Source organism: Galeopterus variegatus, unplaced genomic scaffold (assembly GCF_000696425.1).
Source record: "Galeopterus variegatus unplaced genomic scaffold, G_variegatus-3.0.2 Scaffold1242, whole genome shotgun sequence".
NCBI lineage: Eukaryota > Metazoa > Chordata > Mammalia > Dermoptera > Cynocephalidae > Galeopterus > Galeopterus variegatus.
The window spans coordinates 189124-210781 of record NW_007727353.1 but is presented as its reverse complement, the minus strand read 5'-3'; the positions used below and the strand labels follow the sequence as shown (position 1 = coordinate 210781).

General features: G+C 34.5%; 1 protein-coding gene across 1 annotated transcript in view; it reads left to right on the top strand.

Annotated features, from left to right (window-relative positions):
- Positions 1–21658, top strand: part of PTEN (phosphatase and tensin homolog) — a 90672-nt gene that overhangs the window by 59980 nt on the left and 9034 nt on the right. Inside the window, exons 5-6 of the mRNA XM_008575812.1 lie at positions 690–928; positions 15644–15785. Coding sequence (XP_008574034.1) covers positions 690–928; positions 15644–15785 — 381 coding nt within the window. The remainder of the gene's footprint in view (positions 1–689; positions 929–15643; positions 15786–21658) is intronic.

Sequence of the window (21658 nt, the reverse complement as noted above, 5' to 3'; positions counted from 1 at the left end):
TGATAAGTCTGAAGTCCTGTTTCTAGACAACTTTTAGAAAAACCTTACTACAGATTGTAGGGAGCAGAGAAGTCTTAGATTCTTCATAATCCGTGTGGAAAGACTAAAACTTCATTTGGTTAACTCTACTACTATTGTATACCTTTTGTAAGTAATTTATTTCAGTTACTTTTGTAAATGCCTTTAAAGACATACATATACAACACTATCATTTGCAAGATCATCTTTAAATAGCACACTTAGCATTTTTATTTTATGGACTGTGAAATGCAATCCTTTCCATAGTCGATTCTATTAGTTATCTATACTTTCTTTGGAGTATGTTTTGTCATGATACAATATTGTAAATGTTATTATTCCTTTTGTTAGAAAATGCATTGAGATCTCTGACAAGAGGTCCATGTGACATTTTATTTTGGGTTCAGCTCTCTCTCTGATATGTTTTGAATAACGTGGGGAAAATAATACTTGGCTTCCCTGTCTAATGGGTACATTTAAGAATTAGTGAGAGACTATTTTCTGTTTTAAAACTAAATAGTTAATAAGTAATAAATTATTTTTTTCTGGAATTTAGTTTTTCTTTTAAAAACCTATAAAGTTCATATGCAACATTTTAAAGTTAACCTACTTTTAAATAAAAATTCAGGAGAGATTTTTTTTCTTATTCTGAGGTTATCTTTTTACCACAGTTGCACAGTATCCTTTTGAAGACCATAACCCACCACAACTAGAACTTATCAAACCCTTTTGTGAAGATCTTGACCAATGGCTAAGTGAAGATGACAATCATGTTGCAGCAATTCACTGTAAAGCTGGAAAGGGACGAACTGGTGTAATGATTTGTGCATATTTATTACATCGGGGCAAATTTTTAAAGGCACAAGAGGCCCTAGATTTCTATGGGGAAGTAAGGACCAGAGACAAAAAGGTAAGTTATATTTGATGGGTTTTTTTTCTCTTGCTATATCCAAGAATTTATTGGAAAATAGATTTTTTAATTTTTTTGTTTAGTTTTTTCTTCAGCTTTACTGACATATAACTGACAAAAATTATATATGTTTACAGTGTATAATGTGGTGTTTTGATATATGTATACATTGTGTAATGATTACTACAATCAAGCTGCTTAACATATCCATCACCTCACATAGTTATCCTTTTTTCCCACTGTGGTGAGAACATTTATGATCTACTCTGTTAGCAATTTTCAAGTATGTAATACACTATTATTAACTATAGTCTCCATGTTGTCTGATAGATCTCCAGATCTTATTCATCTTATCTAACTGAAACTTTGTACCCTTTGAGATATATCTCCCCACTTCTCCTCCCTTCCCTCCCAGTCCCTGGAAAACAGTTTTTAAAAAGATAGTTGCCCACCCTTATTTCTTCTAAATTTTCTACTCAGTGCCTCAATTTCCATATTAGCAAACACTGATTCATTCACTTTTTCTGTTTATGCTACCATCTTCCTATCATGCTAGCAGATATTACCCATTAACTGTATTTCAGATTTAATCTCAAAATCCTTATAAAATAGCATTTTAAAAAAGCGGCATATTAATCAAAAGTAAGCTTGATATTTCTGAAGCTTGCTTGAGAATAGAATGCCTTTGGATAGTAGCTTGTATGTCATTACCTAGTAAAGTGTGATCTTTACTTTTATAATGCATAAAAATTATTTCTTGATATGAATGTTCATAAAGGAAGTTATAGTTAAGTTAATCAAAGGTTCTTCGATTATTCAGACGAGATCGAGCATATTCAGGGTGGTATGGCCATAGACATAGATTCTTCGATTGTTCAGAAAGCTAAAGACTGTTTAAAATCAGTGACATTTAATTTGTGTAGAACATTTGAAAGCAAACAGCAAAATCTGGGGAGAACTTTTACAGTGATTTTCAAGGGATCCATTTCTTTGGATGATAAGTATGGCAAAACATGTCGACATTTAATACAAAGAGATTTTGTATATTTTTTCATCACCAAGAAAGGCAAAACCAAAACCACTCTAGGTAGATGGAAAACCTCATTTACAGAGTTGTAGGGAGGGAGCCATCACAACTTCATGAGAAAAATTTATTCTAGTTTTAATAATTTTTATAATCAGTAAGGTTCTCCTCCAGGTTAAGCTGATTTCTTCTTAATTCAAGTTCAAAACAGAAATAGAGCTGATCATATCCATCTTTTTAAGCCATGTAGTTGCATTGATTTGTAGTTCCTTTACTTCTCTTCATCTCTTATTTTCTAACCCTTTGTTTGTCTTTGTGAATTTCTTGAGTTATATATAAGGATGCCAAAGTACTGGTGATAGTTTACAAAATACTGGTAATAATTAATAAAATTCATTATTAATTAGTTCATGATTTTGGTGAATGTTGAAGATTATGGAAGATTACCTTAGATTTCTACATATTCTGGGATGATAGCTCTGGAATGAATTATAGAGCTGAGAACCTGAAGATGTTTACTTTGGTTCATACTATCATCATATAGAGGGAAACAATTGCTTTTACTGATTAAAAGTATAGAAGTAAATTGTTTTACGTGAAAATGAATAAATGCAGGGTAGCGTGCAGAAAAGAAAATGAATGGGAAGAAAAGCATAGAGAAATGGGTAAAATTAAAATACAGTAGCAGAAGCAGTGGTAGAAACTTAAAACTGGATTGATGAGCAGCATTTTGGTAGTAGAAAAGAAATCAGGTAAAAACGTTAATAAAGTAGAAAAATTGGGTAATGTGGTGCCAGAAAACTAGATTTAAACTAACCTCTCTTAAACTCTTTGTGTTATATACCTTTTAAAAATCTGATGGAAGCTATAAATGTTCTGTAACCAAAAGAATGTACATGGTATACATAAACATAAAATTTTGTTTATAATGTTTAATTGCACTGAAACCTATTTTTAAACATGGAATATAAAAGGAACCTTCTTAAGAGTTATGTCTTTTTTTTTTTTTTTTTTTTTTGTAATACAAAAATCAGTGGCCACTACTTGAGCGCAATGAATAAGTCTAAGTGGTACAAATTAACCAAAATTAAGCTCAATAGTGAAAAGTTCAAAAGTTCTGCTCAATAGTCAATTTTAATAAAAAGACTGCTATTATTGAACTTGTAAAACAACAGGTTGATAACTTTCTGCTCAATTTTTCTGTAAACCAAAAACTTCTATAAAAAAGCCTTTTACTTAAAAACAAATAAAACAATTAGAAATTAAGCCACTTTCTTTGACTTTGCAACTTTTATATGATCTTTGGTATTCAGTCTTGACTTTGTCTTTGGTAAAAACAAGTGCCAAAAACCCTATTTCACAAAAGAATGAAAGAGTAAATGAATTCTGTAGATTCTTTTGCCCTATGAAAGTAGGCTTGTGTTAGGAAATAAGAATTCTGTAAGACTCTTCAGATAAATTCATGTTGAATCATTTTCTTCAAGTTAGTGAGATCATTTTTGGCAAGATCTGTATCATTAATGCTGTTAGGAAGAAAAGGATTATTACTTCACACTTCAGTTTTAAGGTTGAAGAGTTAAACTCTTTTTTTAGTACAGGGATCTGAACCCTTGACCTTGGTGTTGTCACCACCACATTCTCCCAAGTGAGTTAACTGGCCAGTCTAAAGAATAAAACTCTTTGAAAGAGTTTTTATTTTATCCAGTGAACAGCAGTGTCTGGCTGTAGAATTTAATCTTCTGATGGCCAGTAAACTTACAGGTAGCAAAGAACTTCATAGTTGCTCCCATTTCTTGACAAAACCTCGAGAAGCTCTTGATTGAAAGTCTTGGCTTTCATGAATTTGGCAACTTTCGTAACAGTAGATTTTCCTTGACAAATTCTCTTGCACAGGCTATGATTCAAGGCTTGGGACTCATGAAACAGTAGAATACTTTCACAACAATAAAATTTCTTTCAGGATTGAAAGAGTGTTGCACTCTAGTGCATACTGATGAACCAAGCATTGGGTGACGATGATGCAGAGAGCCTCTGTCTTTACCAGTTGTGTTGCTGCACTAGTGATGTGCCTGCCACTAAGGTGTATTATACGTCTACGGAATACTGAGATTTCTTCAGGGATGTTTTTGGCAAAGAAACTTTGCCATTTTGAAAATGTTAATAGTTCTTGAAATTTCCAAAGGGGACTCCGAAATGGGAATTATTTGATTGTGTCATCATGCATGCATTTGATGAAAACTAGTAGCTGGCTACACTGAGAAGTCATATGCTGAAAGGAAATGATAGTTCCAATCCTTTCATGACCAGGTTCAAAGTTTTAGAAAAAATGTCAGTTTCTTGGGAATGAATAAAATTATTCGATAGAGATACTGCAATAGTCTTGCTTTTCTGCTCCAAGCTACAAATATGTTTGACTGTTGCTAAGATTCTTGCTTTCAGCATGTTCAGTTGTGTGACTTGTTTGTTTTGCATGACAATAGCCTGGCAGAGTGCTTTAATTAAGGATTTAGAATTGGGGCAAATAAAGGTTTTTGTAATGGTCCAGGCTTTTCTAGTTAAACTGTGCTCTCACATGTGCTCCCTTTTTTTCCCTTTTCTTCCCTTTTCTTTCCCTCTTATACACAGTTACCCATACACATATGCATACATACCCTGTCTGATGTAGGTACTTCAGAATAGTTGGCTATGTGCTGCTGATGGTGAGGACTTACCATATAAGAAGCACTTGGTATATTCCATCTCATCATGTTCAGGGATAAAATTAAAACCCAAGATACTTAAGTTTGTACTGTATTTTATTTTATCTGTTTCCAGTTCAAGTTAGTGCTGAGAAAAGTCTCCATAATCAAAAAGTCAGGACATATTTTAGTTTGTCATTGGGAAGATATTCTAGTCATCACAGTCTGGTAATATTGTCAATTCTATTTTTCTCTAAGAGTGGGGAGAGGAGTATTTGATGAAATGGCAAGCCCCGTGAGATGTTATTGTGAAGTCAGGCCAGAGTGAAAAGATAGCAAGAGAAGTATATATGAAAATAAAATATAAAACCTATAGTGTCATGTGGTAAAATGTAGTAGTACCTATTTCATCAGTAGAACTTCTCTAGGCACTATGTATTCCATCCTCTGCATAGGTTGGTATCTTCCCCAAACCAAGAGGGTGATGGGCTAATAGTAGATAGAAAATAGAAATGTGTACCTACTTTTAAGGATGTACTTAGTAAAATTGTTATGTTTAGTTTTACATAATATTAAGACTCAGACTTAAGTAATTTAACTGAAATGGATCACTTTTAGCACCTTGGAGTCAAAATAAACCACTGAGATCTACTGTACTTAGCTTATGTTTAATTAAACATATTATACTACCTAGACCATGTTTTGGATTAATTATTCACAGTATCTAAAGCAATATCCTAATGTGCTCCTACCTTTATCTCTGTGTTTGTTTAAAAAGACAAAAAGAAATTTATGAGCAGATGCTGTTGACTAAGCTATGTTTTACTGAATGATGGTATTTTAGGTTGAAACAGCTTTAGAAAGCTAGATATAGTGTATAAAAGTCATAAGATTATGGAGGGCTTTTTTTTTTTTAAAGGAATGATTCTTATTTTATAGATGATAAAACAGGCCCAGAAAGATGAATTGTTGTGATCAAGATTATCCAAACAGTTACTGACAGCATTCAGAGTAAAATTTGAGTCCCCTGATAAACTGTTTAAATCCTTTCTACACAATCGTTGAGTCCACAAATCCTGGAACTGTAAACGAATTTTGAGACTGTTCAGGATAATTAATTTCTGTACAGGGTCAAGCTCTCCTGAAAGGTTATGTAATGCTGGTGAAATTGGTCCATTTTGAAAGGCTCCTCAGTTTATACCCTTATTTACAGATGCTGGAGCATTTAATGACCATAGATTTAGGGAGAATGAGGACAGATTGAAGCTGTTGATCTTGTAAATATAATGCTGCAGGCTCCCTTAAAATCTTTGAAATTTAATGGTCTTAAAACTTTTAAAGATATCACCTGTTTACTAATGAATGGAGTGCTTAACCTTTTATGAATAACCAAGTTTATCATAAGAAAACTTAGCTGAGCCTAATAAAGCTGTTGTTATACACCTGCGGAATTCTTCCTGTGAAGTATCTCACAATAAATATAATTGATAATCCAAAGTAGTTTTATTCTTGAATATCTGGTAATAGGTTTATTCTCTTCTTGCCAATATTTCCTTTTATGTTGAGCCTGTGGATTTGCATTTTCATAGTTGTGAACCACAATTGCAGTAGATACACACATTTTATCCATTTTGTAATGTATATGGGATTAACTTTATTAGAACTGTCTTTAATATTATTTTGCCTGTATCCTTAATTTTAATTATAGGGAAATATTAAGAGGCTGAAGAAAATTGTGTTGTGGTGACATTTATGTAGGAGCAGAATCTTTCTTTTCTTATTTTGAGGAGAGAGGAGGCAGTCATCATGTTTTGGTGAAGAATTTGTAGACTTTGCAGGGGCTGTCCTCAGAGTCTTGACACATATCCTCAGCAGATGTGGTGCAAATTAGATGGCAGAGTTGTGGGTACAAGCTGACTTTAAAATGTGACATTGTGTTAGTAATGCCCAAATAATACTTTAGGTTTTGAATGTTGCCGAGAAATCAAACAACTCATACCTCCTATAAGGAAAAATGTTCTGAGGTTGAATAACTACTGGAAGGAAGGAAGACTCCTTTTATCTTTTTATTCAGTAATTTTCAAGAAGGCAACTATGTTATACTTCCCTAGGAGTCATTCTTTATTTGATACTTTTGCTGTATTAACTGTGGCAGATTATTCAAAAGCAAGTTGTCAGTGGATTTGGAGTTTTTTTCCCCATCTAAGAAAGCATCTAGGACAACTACTAGAGTTGCTTCCTGTCTAGTTCTGTGCCCCACACTGTCTACATCTACATTTATGTTTTCAGCATTATAGTGGATAACTCACACATTTATTGTAAACTATGAAGAAACAGTTAAAACATCCTAAGAATACTGGTAAGTATGTATTTTGAATGATTCCCCAATTTTTGAGTTTAAAGAGATAAACTTCTATTATATAAGAAATTACCTAGAATCACTGCTGCTCCCCTCTCTTTCCCTTGCCTCTCCTACTTCCAGAATGTTGGCAGATAAAATAAGCATTAATATTTATTTTCTCTGATTAAACATGATGAAAAAAATTGGAGTAGCTTTTAATTTTCTTTTTCTTTTTCTGTGCTTTCAAATCAGTTATTAAAGTTTCTATGTATTATGAACTCTATACATGAGTTTATTGAGCTTATCTTTTTTTTTTTTTTTTTTTTTTAAAGATGACTGGTAAGGGGATCTTAACTCTTGACTTGGTGCTGTCAGCACCACGCTCTCCCAAGTGAGCTAACCGGCCATCCCTATATAGGGATCTGAACCTGTGTCCTTGGTGTCATCAGCACCACACTCTCCCAAGTCAGCCACAGGCCGGCCCCTTATTGAGCTTATCTTTAATGAAGACTTAAATCTTTTTGAAATAATAAATGTTAACTTTAAGTGATCTCAAGAAACGGAAATTTTTTTGTTTATCTGGGGAATGAATTTTTGTGTCCTCATTTTATAATCAGATTATTTTTTTTCTAGTCTGTTTACTAAATTTTCTCATTGTAAAGTAAGGAAAGTTTCTTCATTTAAAACAAAACAAGCTATAATTACTGTCTTTTTAAAAAAACTCCTGATGTAACGTTCTTATTTTTTCTAACACATTAATTCTCCTGGGCTTAACTATGTTCCTCTGCATATTATTTAAGCCTGTTACTCATTCCATAGATTCATAGAATTGTAGAATTTTTATACTTGGAAAGACCTTAGGAATTATTTAATTCAAACCCATCATAATATAAATGTTAAAACAGATCTGCAAAGGTCAGCCTGTCCTAAGTCATATAATCTCTTTGTGTAATAATTCAAGTATCTCCTAACCTCAAATCTAGTGTTCTTTGTACTATACTATGTTCTGCTGTCCAAATTATTTTTCTTTGTTATTTTGATCCCCAACATAGAAGTAGAAACTTTAAAAAGAAAAAATACAAATAAAAGTTGCTTTATAGTGTATGAGGACTTTTTCAATTTCAAGTTAGAGAAACCCAACTTATAACCTAAAAACTTCTGGCCTGGATCTAGATGCTTAGCAGTTGTCAGGAATCTCTCTCTCTCCCTTCTCTCCCTTCCCTCCTCTTCTGTTCTTTTCTTGCTTTTGTATGTATGTTAATTTTCAGACAGGCTCTTCACAAGTAATGGCAAGGTATGGTTCCTAGTAGCTTCAGGTTTATGTTCTACTTACTTTAGCAACTACAATGGGAAGAGAGCTACAACTTGAGTAAAAAATTCTTAGGTTGGGTTCTGATTTTCCTAGATTGGGGCATGTGCCCATTCCTGAATCAAATCTTCTGGCCAAGGAATGGAATTCTCTGACTGGGACATATATCTTGATGCTGAAGAATAGGGCCCAAGCCCCCCAAACTACAGGTGGAACAATAGTGTCCCAAAGAAAAATCAAGGAGGAGAAAGGAAGCTGGGCAGAGAGAAAAATATCACTTGTCAGCTTCACATTTATTCTGAAGGATTCTGTGAATTATGCACCACTATTTAGTATATAACTTAAAATTAGTTTCACAGAACAGAATCCCTGTACTACTTTAAACTTTGGAGATTCTTTGAAGAGAGGAGAAACAAAGAGCTCAAAGAGGTTTGACTTCAAATCACATAGTTAGTATGCATACTGTCAGTAAAACTCAGGACACCTGATTAGAAGTTTTAGCCTCAGATTCACATTTGGTCCAGATAATTATTTGCAGTGGGATTGTTTTCTTATTTTTAAAGTAAAGTTGATAATATCTGTCTTGTAAAGTTGTGGTAGTGTTGGGCATATATGTAACATGTTAGCAAATAGCTTAATATACAGTAACCATTTTTACATGTTGTCATTGTAATAATCGTTCCTAAGGCCATATTTCCTCTTTTGTTGAATTATGTTCCTGTTATAGTCTTATTGTGATCATTGTGAGATGTAGATTTACAAGCTTCAAGCAAACATTATTATGTTGAAATGTCTACATTATTTCTGAGTTTAGAGTGCTACTGAAAAGTTTACTGAAGTAGAGAATTGATTTTTTTTTTTCCTTTTTGTCTTTTTTCGTGACCGGCAACAGATCGCAACCCTCAGTGTTGCGCCCGTACCGGACCAGGACTGGCAACGGGATCGCAACCCTCGGTGTTGCACCCGCACCTCGCTCAGCCAGTGAGCAGCCAGTCTGTATGTGGGATCCAAACCCTCGGCGGGAGCGCCACCATGCTCCCAAGCGGCACACTGTAGCAGTGTGCCACCGGGCCGGCCCGAGAATTGATTTTTTAACTGAGGAATCTAGATTGTGAATTTATCTCAGAAGATCACAGCATATGAACAAAACATTACCCATCTTGTATTGTGGTATTAAGGTGGTATTCTGATCTGGCAGTATTTTGGCAGTATTTTAGGTGTGAAAGATGTGTATAACCTATACTTTTTTTTTTTTTTTTGACTGGTAAGGGGATTGCAACCCTCGGCATGGTGTGATCCACACCACGCTCAGCCAGTGAGCGCACCAGCCATCCCTATATAGGATCCGAACCCGCGGCCTTGGCGCTCCCAGTGCCGCACTCTCCCGAGTGAGCCACAGGGCCGGCCCTAACCTATACTTCTAAGTTTGTTTTAAAGAGTTTAATCTTACACAATAGATTTACAACTCAGGTATAAAAATAGGTTGATTAAAGATAGATTAGGCAAATTTAAATTTTGATAACAGATGACAGGATTTCAGATAAGAGTAGCATTTAAAACAAAAAGCATAAAACTGGATAAAAACTGTCATTTTATATTAACATAGGGCACACTCCAAATGAAAACTTGGCAATTATGAACTCATATGTGCTAGACATACAAAATGTGTTAAGCAAAGACCACAAGAAATGAAGGAAAAATTGATAGAGAAGCAATGATAATAGGAGTTTTTCAGATACTTTGAGAAGGTACAAAATAAGATATATAGGTGGCTTGAATAATGGAATAAAATTAGCCCATAAAATGTATTTCTTTTTTTCTGTCTTCCATAAAACAGTTACCAAGATTAATAACTCGTTTGGCCAACTACAAAAAAAACAAAAACAAAAAAAACCTCACTTGCAAGTAGAAATATATAAGCCCCATTCCTTGATTACAATTCAGTAGAACTAGAGATTTTTTTTTAAAAGTTTAATCCAAATCCATATGGAAATTTAAAACCACTTTCTTAAGTAATATTTGAGTTAACGAGGCAATACAAATTTATATTAGAGGTTGTTAAATGAAAAGAGTGATTAATAACAATTAGGTATTAATAGACAAAAATATAAATTAATGAATTAGGAAACAGTAAACTATTTAAACTAATAAATCCAAATACTGATTGTATGAAAATACAAGAAAAATTAATGCATCTCTTTTAAAGCCAATCAAGGGAAAAAAAGAGAGGGAAAACAAAAATGAGACTTTAAGTCAGAGAAAGACAACATTAAAAGTTATATTCAGGTCTGTGCTAATTAAAAATTCCAACGGGAAATGGGCAATTTTCAGTGAAAATGTCACCATAAATGATTTAAGAGGAGGTACAAAATCTCAGTAGACCCTCCAAAAATAAAAAAAGTCTGGGATTCCTCAAGAAGTACCTGGTCTGAATTACATTTCAGTTGGCTGCTTATCAAACCTTAAGCATCAAATAAATAGGTTATCTAAATTGGTCCAGGTGTTAGAAAATATGCAGAACTTCACAGGTGGCTGCTTGCATAGCCTTTATACCTTAATCTGTTAAAGACAGCATGTTTTAAACAAGAGAGAGAAAACCAGAAAGTACAATTTAGGGGAAATTAAATACTTCAGTTTGGCCAAAAGTGAGAATACATGCAAGGGAATTGAGAGAGGTAAGAATGGAAGACGAGGTTGAGGTTATGTTTTTCTGTTGTGATTCAGTTATAGTGTGTAATAAATTGTTATTTGTGTCGACACCAAGATGCCATTTAACATTTTAAATTAATTGGTAATGTGATTAATCTTATAATTTCATAAAGTTAATTCGAGTGGTATAAAAGATAGATTGGAGAATAGATAAAAAGGCTAACAATCAGTTTGCTATTGCAGAATCACAGGAAGAAACTGAAATAGGCCATGGAAAAGTAGAATTGATATTTTAAGTGGTATTTCAGAGTTAAAATTTGGATTTTGGCAAATGAATAGATGTGCAGGAAGATGAGTATTCTAAATGAACTTAATCTCTGGTTTGTTTCCCATTTTGTGTGTGTGTGTGCGTGCGTGCGTGTGTTTGTGTGTCAGGTAGTTAATATGCTTACTGGTATACCAATCTCTTGCCTTCACTCTGCTACCTGGACCTTTGCCATAGTACTGGGGTTCCCTCACTTCTCTTTTCTTTAACTCTACATATATCACTGATGTTTCTCAGCTGTGGTTTCTTTCTTTAGCAGGAAGATGGCAGGATAGTGTAGAGGTTGAGTGGAAGCTGTGTAGTTTGAGTGCTAAGATGAAATCTGGTTCTGTCATCTATGAGATAAATGACCTTGCCTTATCTATAAAATGTTGTTACCAATATTACCCTTACGTGGTTTATGAGTATTAAAGGCATTTAGAACAATGCAAAGAATGATAAGGGCTCAATAAGCAGTAGTGGTGGTAGTTATTAGAAGAGGTTTTGGGCTTAGGTGCTAGAGAAAATAGTGAATGTCATTGACAGAAGAAATAAGAGAGGTTGGTCCATGCAAGCTTCAATTTTTGAATATGTGTGTATTAAGTATTTCTGAGATTTCCAAGTAGAAATGTTCAGCCACATGTAGGAAATTCTGCACTAGGAGTTGGGAATAAAGTTGCATTAAGAGAGGTTTTGGAGTTATTGCGTTAAGACTGATAATTAAAGTACTGGGAATAGATGGCACTGACATAGAGAGGGGAAAAAATTTTGAGATATGCCTACATTAAGGGATAAGAAGGGAAGAGACAACTAATTAGGGTAGGAAGAAACCTTCAGAGAGTGTGTCCTGTGACAGAAGCCAGGGAAGTTTCAGGATGGCTGCAGAAAGAACAGCCAGGACAGTACTAGGAAAACAGTAGGAAATTTGATTGTTAAGAAAGCATTATAATGAGTAAAAATAACCAATTTCTCTGGGTTGAGGAGTACAAGCTTCTCCTCAAGATTTTGCTGTTATATATAGAGGATGATAGTTTGAAAGAGAAACAAGGTCTGGAAAGTGTGGGTTTTTGGTCTTTGAGTTGTTTGCTAGGTTTGTATAAAGAGTTAAGAGTTACTTGAACTTATTATTAGGAGGAGACAGGTGGAGAGAGAATAAAGGCGAATGCTAGAGAGTAGATAATTAAAGAACACCTGCCCCAAATGGAACTTTGTTGAACAGGAAAAGACACTTTTTCAAGAGTGTAGAGGTTTTAAGATGGGAGAAGGGCATTTTGAGAGTGTTCATATTAGATGATCTCAGGGTTCCCAGGGAAGGAGGAGCTGAACTCATTGAGGATGATGTCTAGGTCAGGGTAGTAAGAGAGGACCGGTGAACAAAGTGCTGGAATCATGGTGGTCGAGAGTTTAATAAGTGCATACCAAAAGAAAGAGTTACTGAGTAATAAGGATTTGAAATAGGTGAAGCTGTGGAAAATGGGCTGGAAGGAGTAGTGGGAGGAATACCAGATAGACCTTTGAGTTCTACCTCCTGGTCTGTGCACAGAAGGGAGTTGAAGAAGCAGTGGCTGCCTTTTGAGATGATGGCCAGGAATGTGGTGCTAAATTCACCCGAAGAATGCTAAGTTTAACTAAAATTTGAATGTATTGAAAGTTATTTTTGAGGAAAAAGTGTTAAGAATATAATTTTCTTGAGAATTAGAGTGGAAAGGAGAATTACTAATGATAGAGAGTAGAACTTTTACCTTTGGGATATAGTTATAGATCAGTTTAACTTAAAAGTTCTTGGTTAGAAAATAAAACTTTTCAGTCTTAATTTAAATGAAAAATGGAAAATTTGAAAATATGGAGTATTTTTTAATCTCTAAGAGCTTTAAATTCTTTTCATACATAAATAAATTTTTGAAGATCAATAAAGTTTTAATTTCTTGGCTTTTTAAAAAGATAACATTTTAAATTAAATCTTTATATTCAAAATGCTACAGGTAAACCGTTCACATAAATCATTGTTTTCAGTGTATGCATTAAGGAATTATGAAGTATTGTAGTTGCATTGTTAATTTAGTGTGGATTTTTTACTCATTTTATTTCAAATCCTAGATTATAGGGTCATTGATTGTATTGTTAATTAAATTTTATGAAGTGTACACCATGGCTCTGAGAGATGAGACTAGAGTGAGAAGAATACATTCAAGACTGTAGCACATATGTATACATGTGGGCCTTCTAACTTTATTAGTCTGGATATGTTGAGTTTGAGCTACTGGCAAACTAATAGGTAGATAAGAATTACAAAGTTATGCAGTGGAAATCTAATTATGTGTAATTTTGATAGTAAAATAATTAAATTTTAAAATGTGTTTTTCTTTGAATTGTGTCAGTAATTTTGGTTCAGCTGGTATTTACACATAAGTTAGTTACACAGTGTTGACAACTAGTAAATTCATATATTTTTTTATATGTTTGCCTAGCCTATTTTGGTTAAGGATTAACTGAGTGTATAAACACCTATATTATAGGTATATTACCAGTCACTGACTACTTGAGAAAAGTAAAGCTTTGAAAATCATTTTATTATACACAAACTTACACTGAAAATAGAGATAAAGAGAAAAATATCATCTATCCTCCAGTAAACCCCATAAATAATAATTTGACAACCTGGTCTTCTTATAGACTTGCATTGACTTTTAGATTCTTTTAATTAACTTATTTTTTTGACTAGATGAAAAATTCATATGGTTCAAAAATTCACATGGTTGAAAAAAGTGCCCCTTCCACCCATCTTTCACCTGCTGTTTCCCCCAATCTGCTTAGCATTTCTATATTTTATCCTGATAAACATGAATGCCAAGTTGTTTGCTGAAGTTGCATTAAATAATGTGGTGTAGTAAACCATTTTAACTTAGGTTTAAACATTTTTTAAACTTTAATAATAATTTTATGTTAATTTTTCCAACAGTTCTTCAAAGTGGTACTACTTTAAGAAACATACATAGAAATAAAATTCCAGGTATTCCAAAATTGTACCTTAAATACAGATAGAATTTCTAAAAATGTTAATTAGTATTTGTGTACCATTTTGCAGTTTTAGCAAGCTTTTGTGTAACTGCATGTAGTGTTTGATCCTCATGAGAATCCTGTTAAGAAGGAGGGGTATGTATTATTATCCTCATTTTCCTGAGGAAGCAAATTGGAGTTTGTGTTTTGATGTTAGCATTTAAATCTCAGTCTTCTGACTACAAAATGTATAGTCTTTGCACTGTGGCCAATATCTTGAATGGCTTATACACATTTTTGACATTTTTATATATATTTTTTATTGTCTGTGATAAAGTCATGTTAACCTTTTGAAAAAGGCTGAGAATACTATAGTAGTTAATTACATACCTGCTATTCAACATACCTGTTTTTTAAATTCACATAAATTTGCTTTATCCTTTTCGTTAGGGGGAAGAAAAATACTTGTGTCCAGAGTTTTTAACACATTAGGGAGATTTGTGTACCAATAGTAACTTAAAGAGAAATATTGCAAATTCTTTTTCCTTCTTTAGTATACTTTTATTTAAAGTACAGCTCTCTGCAGGTCCCTTTTAACTGTTAGACTTCTTAATGTTGTTTATTATTTTTGCCTTATATTTTTAAGTTGAATTTTCTATGTCACATTGTGTGATAGAAAAGAAACCTTAGACAAGCACCCTAATACCTCATTTATTCAGCATCATTAGCGAATGCATTTTTGGAAACATTATATTTATTTTCTAAATAACTCAGGTCCCCCTTTTAAATATCACATGAATTCACATGAAATACCCTGGTTTCCTCAACAAAAAGATGTAGCACAGGGACATCTTTAAGTACCTTTGTTAGCAGATTGTTGCATACATTTATGTTGCCTGGGTTGGGCTCTAAGGCCAGCATCACTTTTTGCTACTGCTGTTACTGCCTCTGAAAGGCAGTATGCCTCTGTCTAGTTTGCTGATTCTGATATGCTTTTGCCTGGAAAGTAGGTAGCCAAGTTTGTAAGGAATTGTGTGTTTAATAAGAGTGCATGAATCCTTGTGGGGAACCCTAGGTATAGTGCAGAGGCCTTTGACAGTTATTTTGGATATGCAGTGACCTTTGCTTAATTAGGTTCATAGGTCAGAGCACTGCTGTGACCTTTGAATAAATGAGGTATTATGATAATTGTATTTTAAAGGAGAAAAGTTATTCTGATATTATACTTTATACTGATGTTGCTCTGACTTGCTCTGTTATTAAGCTGGATTTAAGTATTAATCATTTAAGGTCAAATTTCTAATGTATATGTGTCCTTCTATGGGTACAACACAGTTATGCTATCAATTTAGTGAAATAACTATAATGGAACTTTTCTTTTGAATTTGGCTTCTGTTTTTTTCTGTCCACCAGGGAGTAACTATTCCCAGTCAGAGGCGATATGTGTATTATTATAGCTACCTGTTAAAGAATCATCTGGATTATAGACCAGTGGCACTGTTGTTTCACAAGATGATGTTTGAAACTATTCCAATGTTCAGTGGCGGAACTTGCAGTAAGTGCTCCAAATTCTCATCCTTCCATGTATTTGGAATACTTTTTTTTTTTTTTAACATATCTAGATGTTTACATAAAAATCTAGAAAGAAATTAACCACGTTTAAAATTTATGCAGGAGAGTACATTTCTGAAGTATTCGAACTAATTAATTAGCTGTCGTTGAACTCATTGGTCTAAGGAAGCCAAGAGCAATGGGTCTTAATGTTGTTGAAGCCATATTACATTTATGAAAGAAATAGTCTGTGCTGCAGCAACCTAATACATCCTAAATTCTGACCAGATGACTAAAAAATCTGTCCCATCAAAGGTTAGCATGAAAATTGCAATGAGATTCATCAATTTACTGGTCTTGGGGCATGGACCAATTCCTTAATATCTCAGGAAGACTAGATACTGAAACTAATAGAGACAGAAGGAAAGGCAGAAATGATGACATGGCACCAAGATGAAGTATAATGAGTGAAGAATAGGATTGAGTCAAAGTGGGTGGAGTGTTAGAGAAAACCTAGATTTAGATCTGAGTTCATCTGTCACTAGTGTACTGTGCACATCATCTACCTTTCTTTGAGTTTACTCATCAATATAATGAAGAGATTTTGAAATCTGAAACTTCCTGGATAAATACTAAGTACAGATCATGTCACTAATGTCTGCTGCTAATTTATTTCTTTCTGTTACTCTAACCTTTATAAGCCTACCTCAGTCATCCTGATCCTATTCTACTTCACTGCTATTCTTGGCCAGAGTTCTTACCTATATTGATAGGAAGCTCAATACGTGGACCCAAAGCAGTTAATCAAGGGAAAATACATGGAAAGAAGTATTATCTAGCACTATTAAAGACCTGACTGTTGCTTCTTTTTCTATTACAGAATTTTATAATACTGGAACTTAAATACTATCTTAGAAGTGATCAGTCATGTTTTTATTTATTTATTTTTATTTATTTATTTATTTATTTTTTGTCTTTTTCCGTGTCCGGCAACGGATTGCAACCCTCAGTGTCGCCCCCGTACCGGACCGGGACCGGCAACGGGATCGCAGCCCTCGGTGTTGCTCTGTCCGGCAACGGATTGCAACCCTCAGTGTCGCCCCCGTACCGGACCGGGACCGGCAACGGGATCGCAGCCCTCGGTGTTGCTCTGTCCGGCAACGGATTGCAACCCTCAGTGTCGCCCCCGTACCGGACCGGGACCGGCAACGGGATCGCAGCCCTCGGTGTTGCTCCTGCGCCTCGCTCAGCCAGTGAGCGGGAACCGGTCTGTATGTGGGATCCGAACCCTCGGCGGGAGCGCCGCCGCACTTCCCAAGCGGCGCACTACAGCAGTGCGCCACCGGGCCGGCCCCAGTCATGTTTTTATTTTTAAGAAATACATTTTATTAGCATTTAGAGTACAATTGTAGTTTCTAGATAACACTTCATTCACTATTTCTTTTAATACTTCTAATAACATTTCAGTGTTATTTTGCAATTTGTTAGTGGTTTTAGTTTTTAGCTTTAAGTTTTGCTGCCTTTTTTTTGGCAGGTGGCCAGTACGAGGAACTGAACCCTTGACCTTGGTATTAAAGAGCCATGCTCTAACCACATTAGCTAACCGGCCAGCCCCAAGTTTTGCTTCTTGAAAATATTCATGTAATTAAAATTTTTATCCTTAACTTATACCTAGAAAATTAAATTTTTGATATTGTTTATCTTTGTCAGACAGGTGTGATCACTATCATCAGATCTTTCCTGTACTCTTAGAGCAAGGCAACTTTATCAAAGACCACAGATTTATTAACATACATGTTAAAGGCTTCTACAGAGCCTCACTGATACTTTTTTCACCTTAGTAAAATTTTAAAAACTGCTAGGTGTAAGGCACTGGGGCTGTTGGAGGTGATTGACATAGAAACTTAATAGATTCATAGAGAAGGGAAAAAGAAGGAAAAACATGCTCTTCGTAAAGTATCAGTATAAGAGTCAAAAGAAAGGTATAAAGTATTACAGAGATAATAAAGGAGAGAGAACATTCAGTTTAGTAATCTTATCTAGTATAATTTTCACTTTGGCATGTTGAGCAAAAATCTCTTGTCAGTCTGCTCTGCCTGCCTACATTTAAACCCTGTTGTTGTTTTGTTTTCTTTTCTTTTGATCTCACAGTATTACATTATAGTTTTAAAATTATTGACTACTGAAATCTTTCCTAATTCTTTAGTTTGCAGTTTATGCACTGTGATTTGATATTATGTGGTGAAGGTGTATTATAATACAAGTAATATGTAGTTAAGTGGGAGGTTGTATGTATATATTGTAAATGCTGTATTCAGAAAAAGACAGTTTTGGGGTCGTCAAACAGTTTCATGAAGGAAATCCACCAGCTCTTTACTGAAGAAAGCATGCAGTTTAGATTGGCATTAAGACTGAAGGAAGTATTACAGGCAATAGGAAATAGCTTGAATCGAAGCACAGCAGAAGGAAATGAGCAGGACAAGAACTGTAGTGACAGAGAATAGAAGAGAAATGGAATGTGTGACTATTAGAGGATCCTGAACTGGATCAGACTTGATTTGATAAATACCCCAGTGTCATGGTAATACTAGAGGCTTAAACCATTTTTTTTTTCCTTTTTGTCTTTTTTCGTGTCTGGCAACGATTGCACCCTCAGTGTCGTGCCCGTACCGGACCAGGACCGGCAACGGGATCGCAACCCTCGGTGTTGCGCCCGCACCTCGCTCAGCCAGTGAGCGGCTGGTCTGTATGTGGGATCCGAACCCTCAGCGGGAGCGTCACCGCGCTCCCAAGTGGCGCACTGTAGCGGTGCGCCACCGGGCCGGCCCTTAAACCATTTTTTAAGGATAGTTCTATAGAAAGTTGTGATTGCAAGAGGAAAATAATAGTGGAAAGGAAACCAATAATGTGACTTGTCTTAAGCCAGATGTGCTAGGGCAGTCAAATGGGATTCGATTCGTTTTTCTTTTGCCATTAATATCCAAAGATTTTGTCTAAGTTTTGATCCTGGTCAGGCAAATAACCTGGCAATGGATCGCAACCCTCAGTGTTGCGCCCGTACCGGGACCGGCAACGGGATCGCAAACCTCGGTGCTGCGCCCGCACCTCGCTCAGCCAGTGAGCGGCTGGTCTGTATGTGGGATCCGAACCCTCAGCGGGAGCGTCACCGCGCTCCCAAGTGGCGCACTGTAGCGGTGCGCCACCGGGCCGGCCCTTAAACCATTTTTTAAGGATAGTTCTATAGAAAGTTGTGATTGCAAGAGGAAAATAATAGTGGAAAGGAAACCAATAATGTGACTTGTCTTAAGCCAGATGTGCTAGGGCAGTCAAATGGGATTCGATTCGTTTTTCTTTTGCCATTAATATCCAAAGATTTTGTCTAAGTTTTGATCCTGGTCAGGCAAATAACTCACAGAAAGAAAAAGAAAGAAAAGTGAATCTGAGACTTGGAGACATGAATGCTGATATTTTGGATTTAAACATGTTTTAAATCAGGTGAAAGTGAGCTGTTCACATGATGAAACTCAGCGGGTGGTTGGAAATACACATTTGAATCTAGATGAAAGAGATATCTGGTATTTGGGGAAGCATTTGGAAAGAGGCAATAGTTAAGGCTTTCGTGCAAATGTGTGGAGTTTGCGGATGAGAGGGCTTGGAGGAAGGTAGAGAGTGAGGACTGAGACGAGGAATGAGTTCAGGAAGAAGAGGAATTAGTGAAGACAACAAAACTATTGAAAAATAAAGTATCTTCTGCAAAGTTGTTAGGGGTTAGCAACCTTTTCCTTATTTGATTGTTAATATTTCTAAATGAAGGAAAAGTTGCTATATTCTATACATATAATAAAAGGGCTAATAATGTTAGTAAAAGATGATCAATATGGTTTTCTCTCAAGACTATATCAACATGTATATAACCAAGAAAATTAGTTCTGATTTTTATTAGCTAGGTGTGGATCTTATTTCTTTATAACACAAGTCAATCATATCACAGGATATATATATATTAGAATTGTGTCTTAGAAGTCAACAGAACCATACTTACGTTGGACTTCTGATAAATTAGGCCTTATTTATTTAAAATGTGAAATTTATATTGTAAAGAAGATTATTTTCTTTAGTGATTTGAGGAAACCTTTACTAATTTTTATTAAAATATTTTTAGCTTAGTCTTTAGGGGAAATTCTAAGTCACACTGATTTGTAATTATCTTATGAATTGTTTATGCAGTTCTAAAATTCTTGAAGGTATACATTTTAGATATAGTTTAATTGAAATCTGGCTTATATTGTTAATTTGTTTTTTTAAAATCCTAAAATCAGGATTATCAGCTTCTGAATTAGTGGAGTTTAAATTAATATGATTACAAGGTGTTTTCATCCTGGTTAATTATTTTACAGCTTTGAAATCATATCTTGTTAGTTTGCTTCCTCAAGCTAAGACTTCCAGTGAAATTTTCAATATCACATAAAATCTTGTAAGATGTCTTATTGTACTTTGAATCTATTAGTCAAGGAAGTGGAATTTATTGACAGATTGTTGGTGTAATATTTCCCCCTTTTGGGGTGGCTTTTTCTCATGATAAATATCTTAAGAATACATATTAGAATAACCCCGCATGCTTTTATCGAGCATGCTATTTATTATGTGATTGCTGATACAGCTTTAGATATTACATAGAAGAGCCAGGAGGTATTCATTAAAATGGAAATGTCGCTTAGGTTGGTTTAGCTTTTGCCTTGTTGTCAGTCATTGCTCACATCGATAAAAATGTGAAACTTTTTTCTTAGTGATGCCTTTCACTACTGATAATTATATATCTGTGTGTGTGTGTGTGTGTGCGTATTTTTCTCATACACTTTATGCAAGCTGTGTTTCTATTTCTTGATTGTCTTGGCATGTTTTCCTCAAGACCTGCTTTTAACTTGCTAAAGTTAATCAATTTCTTTGTGATGGACTTTTGCTTTTGAACTCCCAGTGTACTACACATTAATTATACTTCGTCAAATTATTTAGGTAATTTTAAGTTTTAAAAGTACCAAGATCTTAACAATCATTAGTTTTTAATCTCTACCATTAATTTCATTAGCTATAAATGAATTTCTGAGTATATTTTAAAAAATAAAACCTAGTCCATTCCTTTCTACTCTTCACCACATTTTAGTTGAATTGCTAATATAAAAGCATGATGAATTTTGAAAAGCTATATTTTACCAGTTATTTTAAAACAGACACATGGGCCAAAGCCAAAATAGTTCTTAATGAAAACGGGGTGTTTTGGAGAGAAGAGAGGTTGTGCTGCAGTTTCTACTTGAGGTCTGTTGCATTTCTTTGCAGACATTTCAAGTCTCATCCTGTTTCTCATGATGGTGGCTTTATATACCTTTAAAAATAAAATGTGGGCTTTAGATAAAATGAATGATGGTTAACATTTTTATAAATATTGAGGCTTGTGTTTATGGAGTTTATTATAACTTTGGTATAGGTTATATTTTCTTCTTATGAACATGTAATGGTTTGTACTTTATGATTTTTGTCAGTGTTAGAGACTTCAAAATACTATAGCAAATGTATGTCTGTTTTCAAAGTTACCTTTTATGCAGTTCACAAATATGCCAGAAAGTTATTTTATCATTTTAATTCTTAAAATAATTTATATTAGGATTTTTAGCATAATTTTAATGTTAAAGTTTTGATGTTACTGTATTGCTAGAAGTCTAATCCTGGGACTTACTATTCATGAAATAGGAATTGACTTTCATGCTAGTAATCAAACCTTGTTTTGAAGGTTCAAATTTGAGAAAGTCTTGAATTGATTATATTTTTGACCTGGTTTATTTTCATTGATTTGTTTTAGAACAGGATTAACATTTTGTGTAT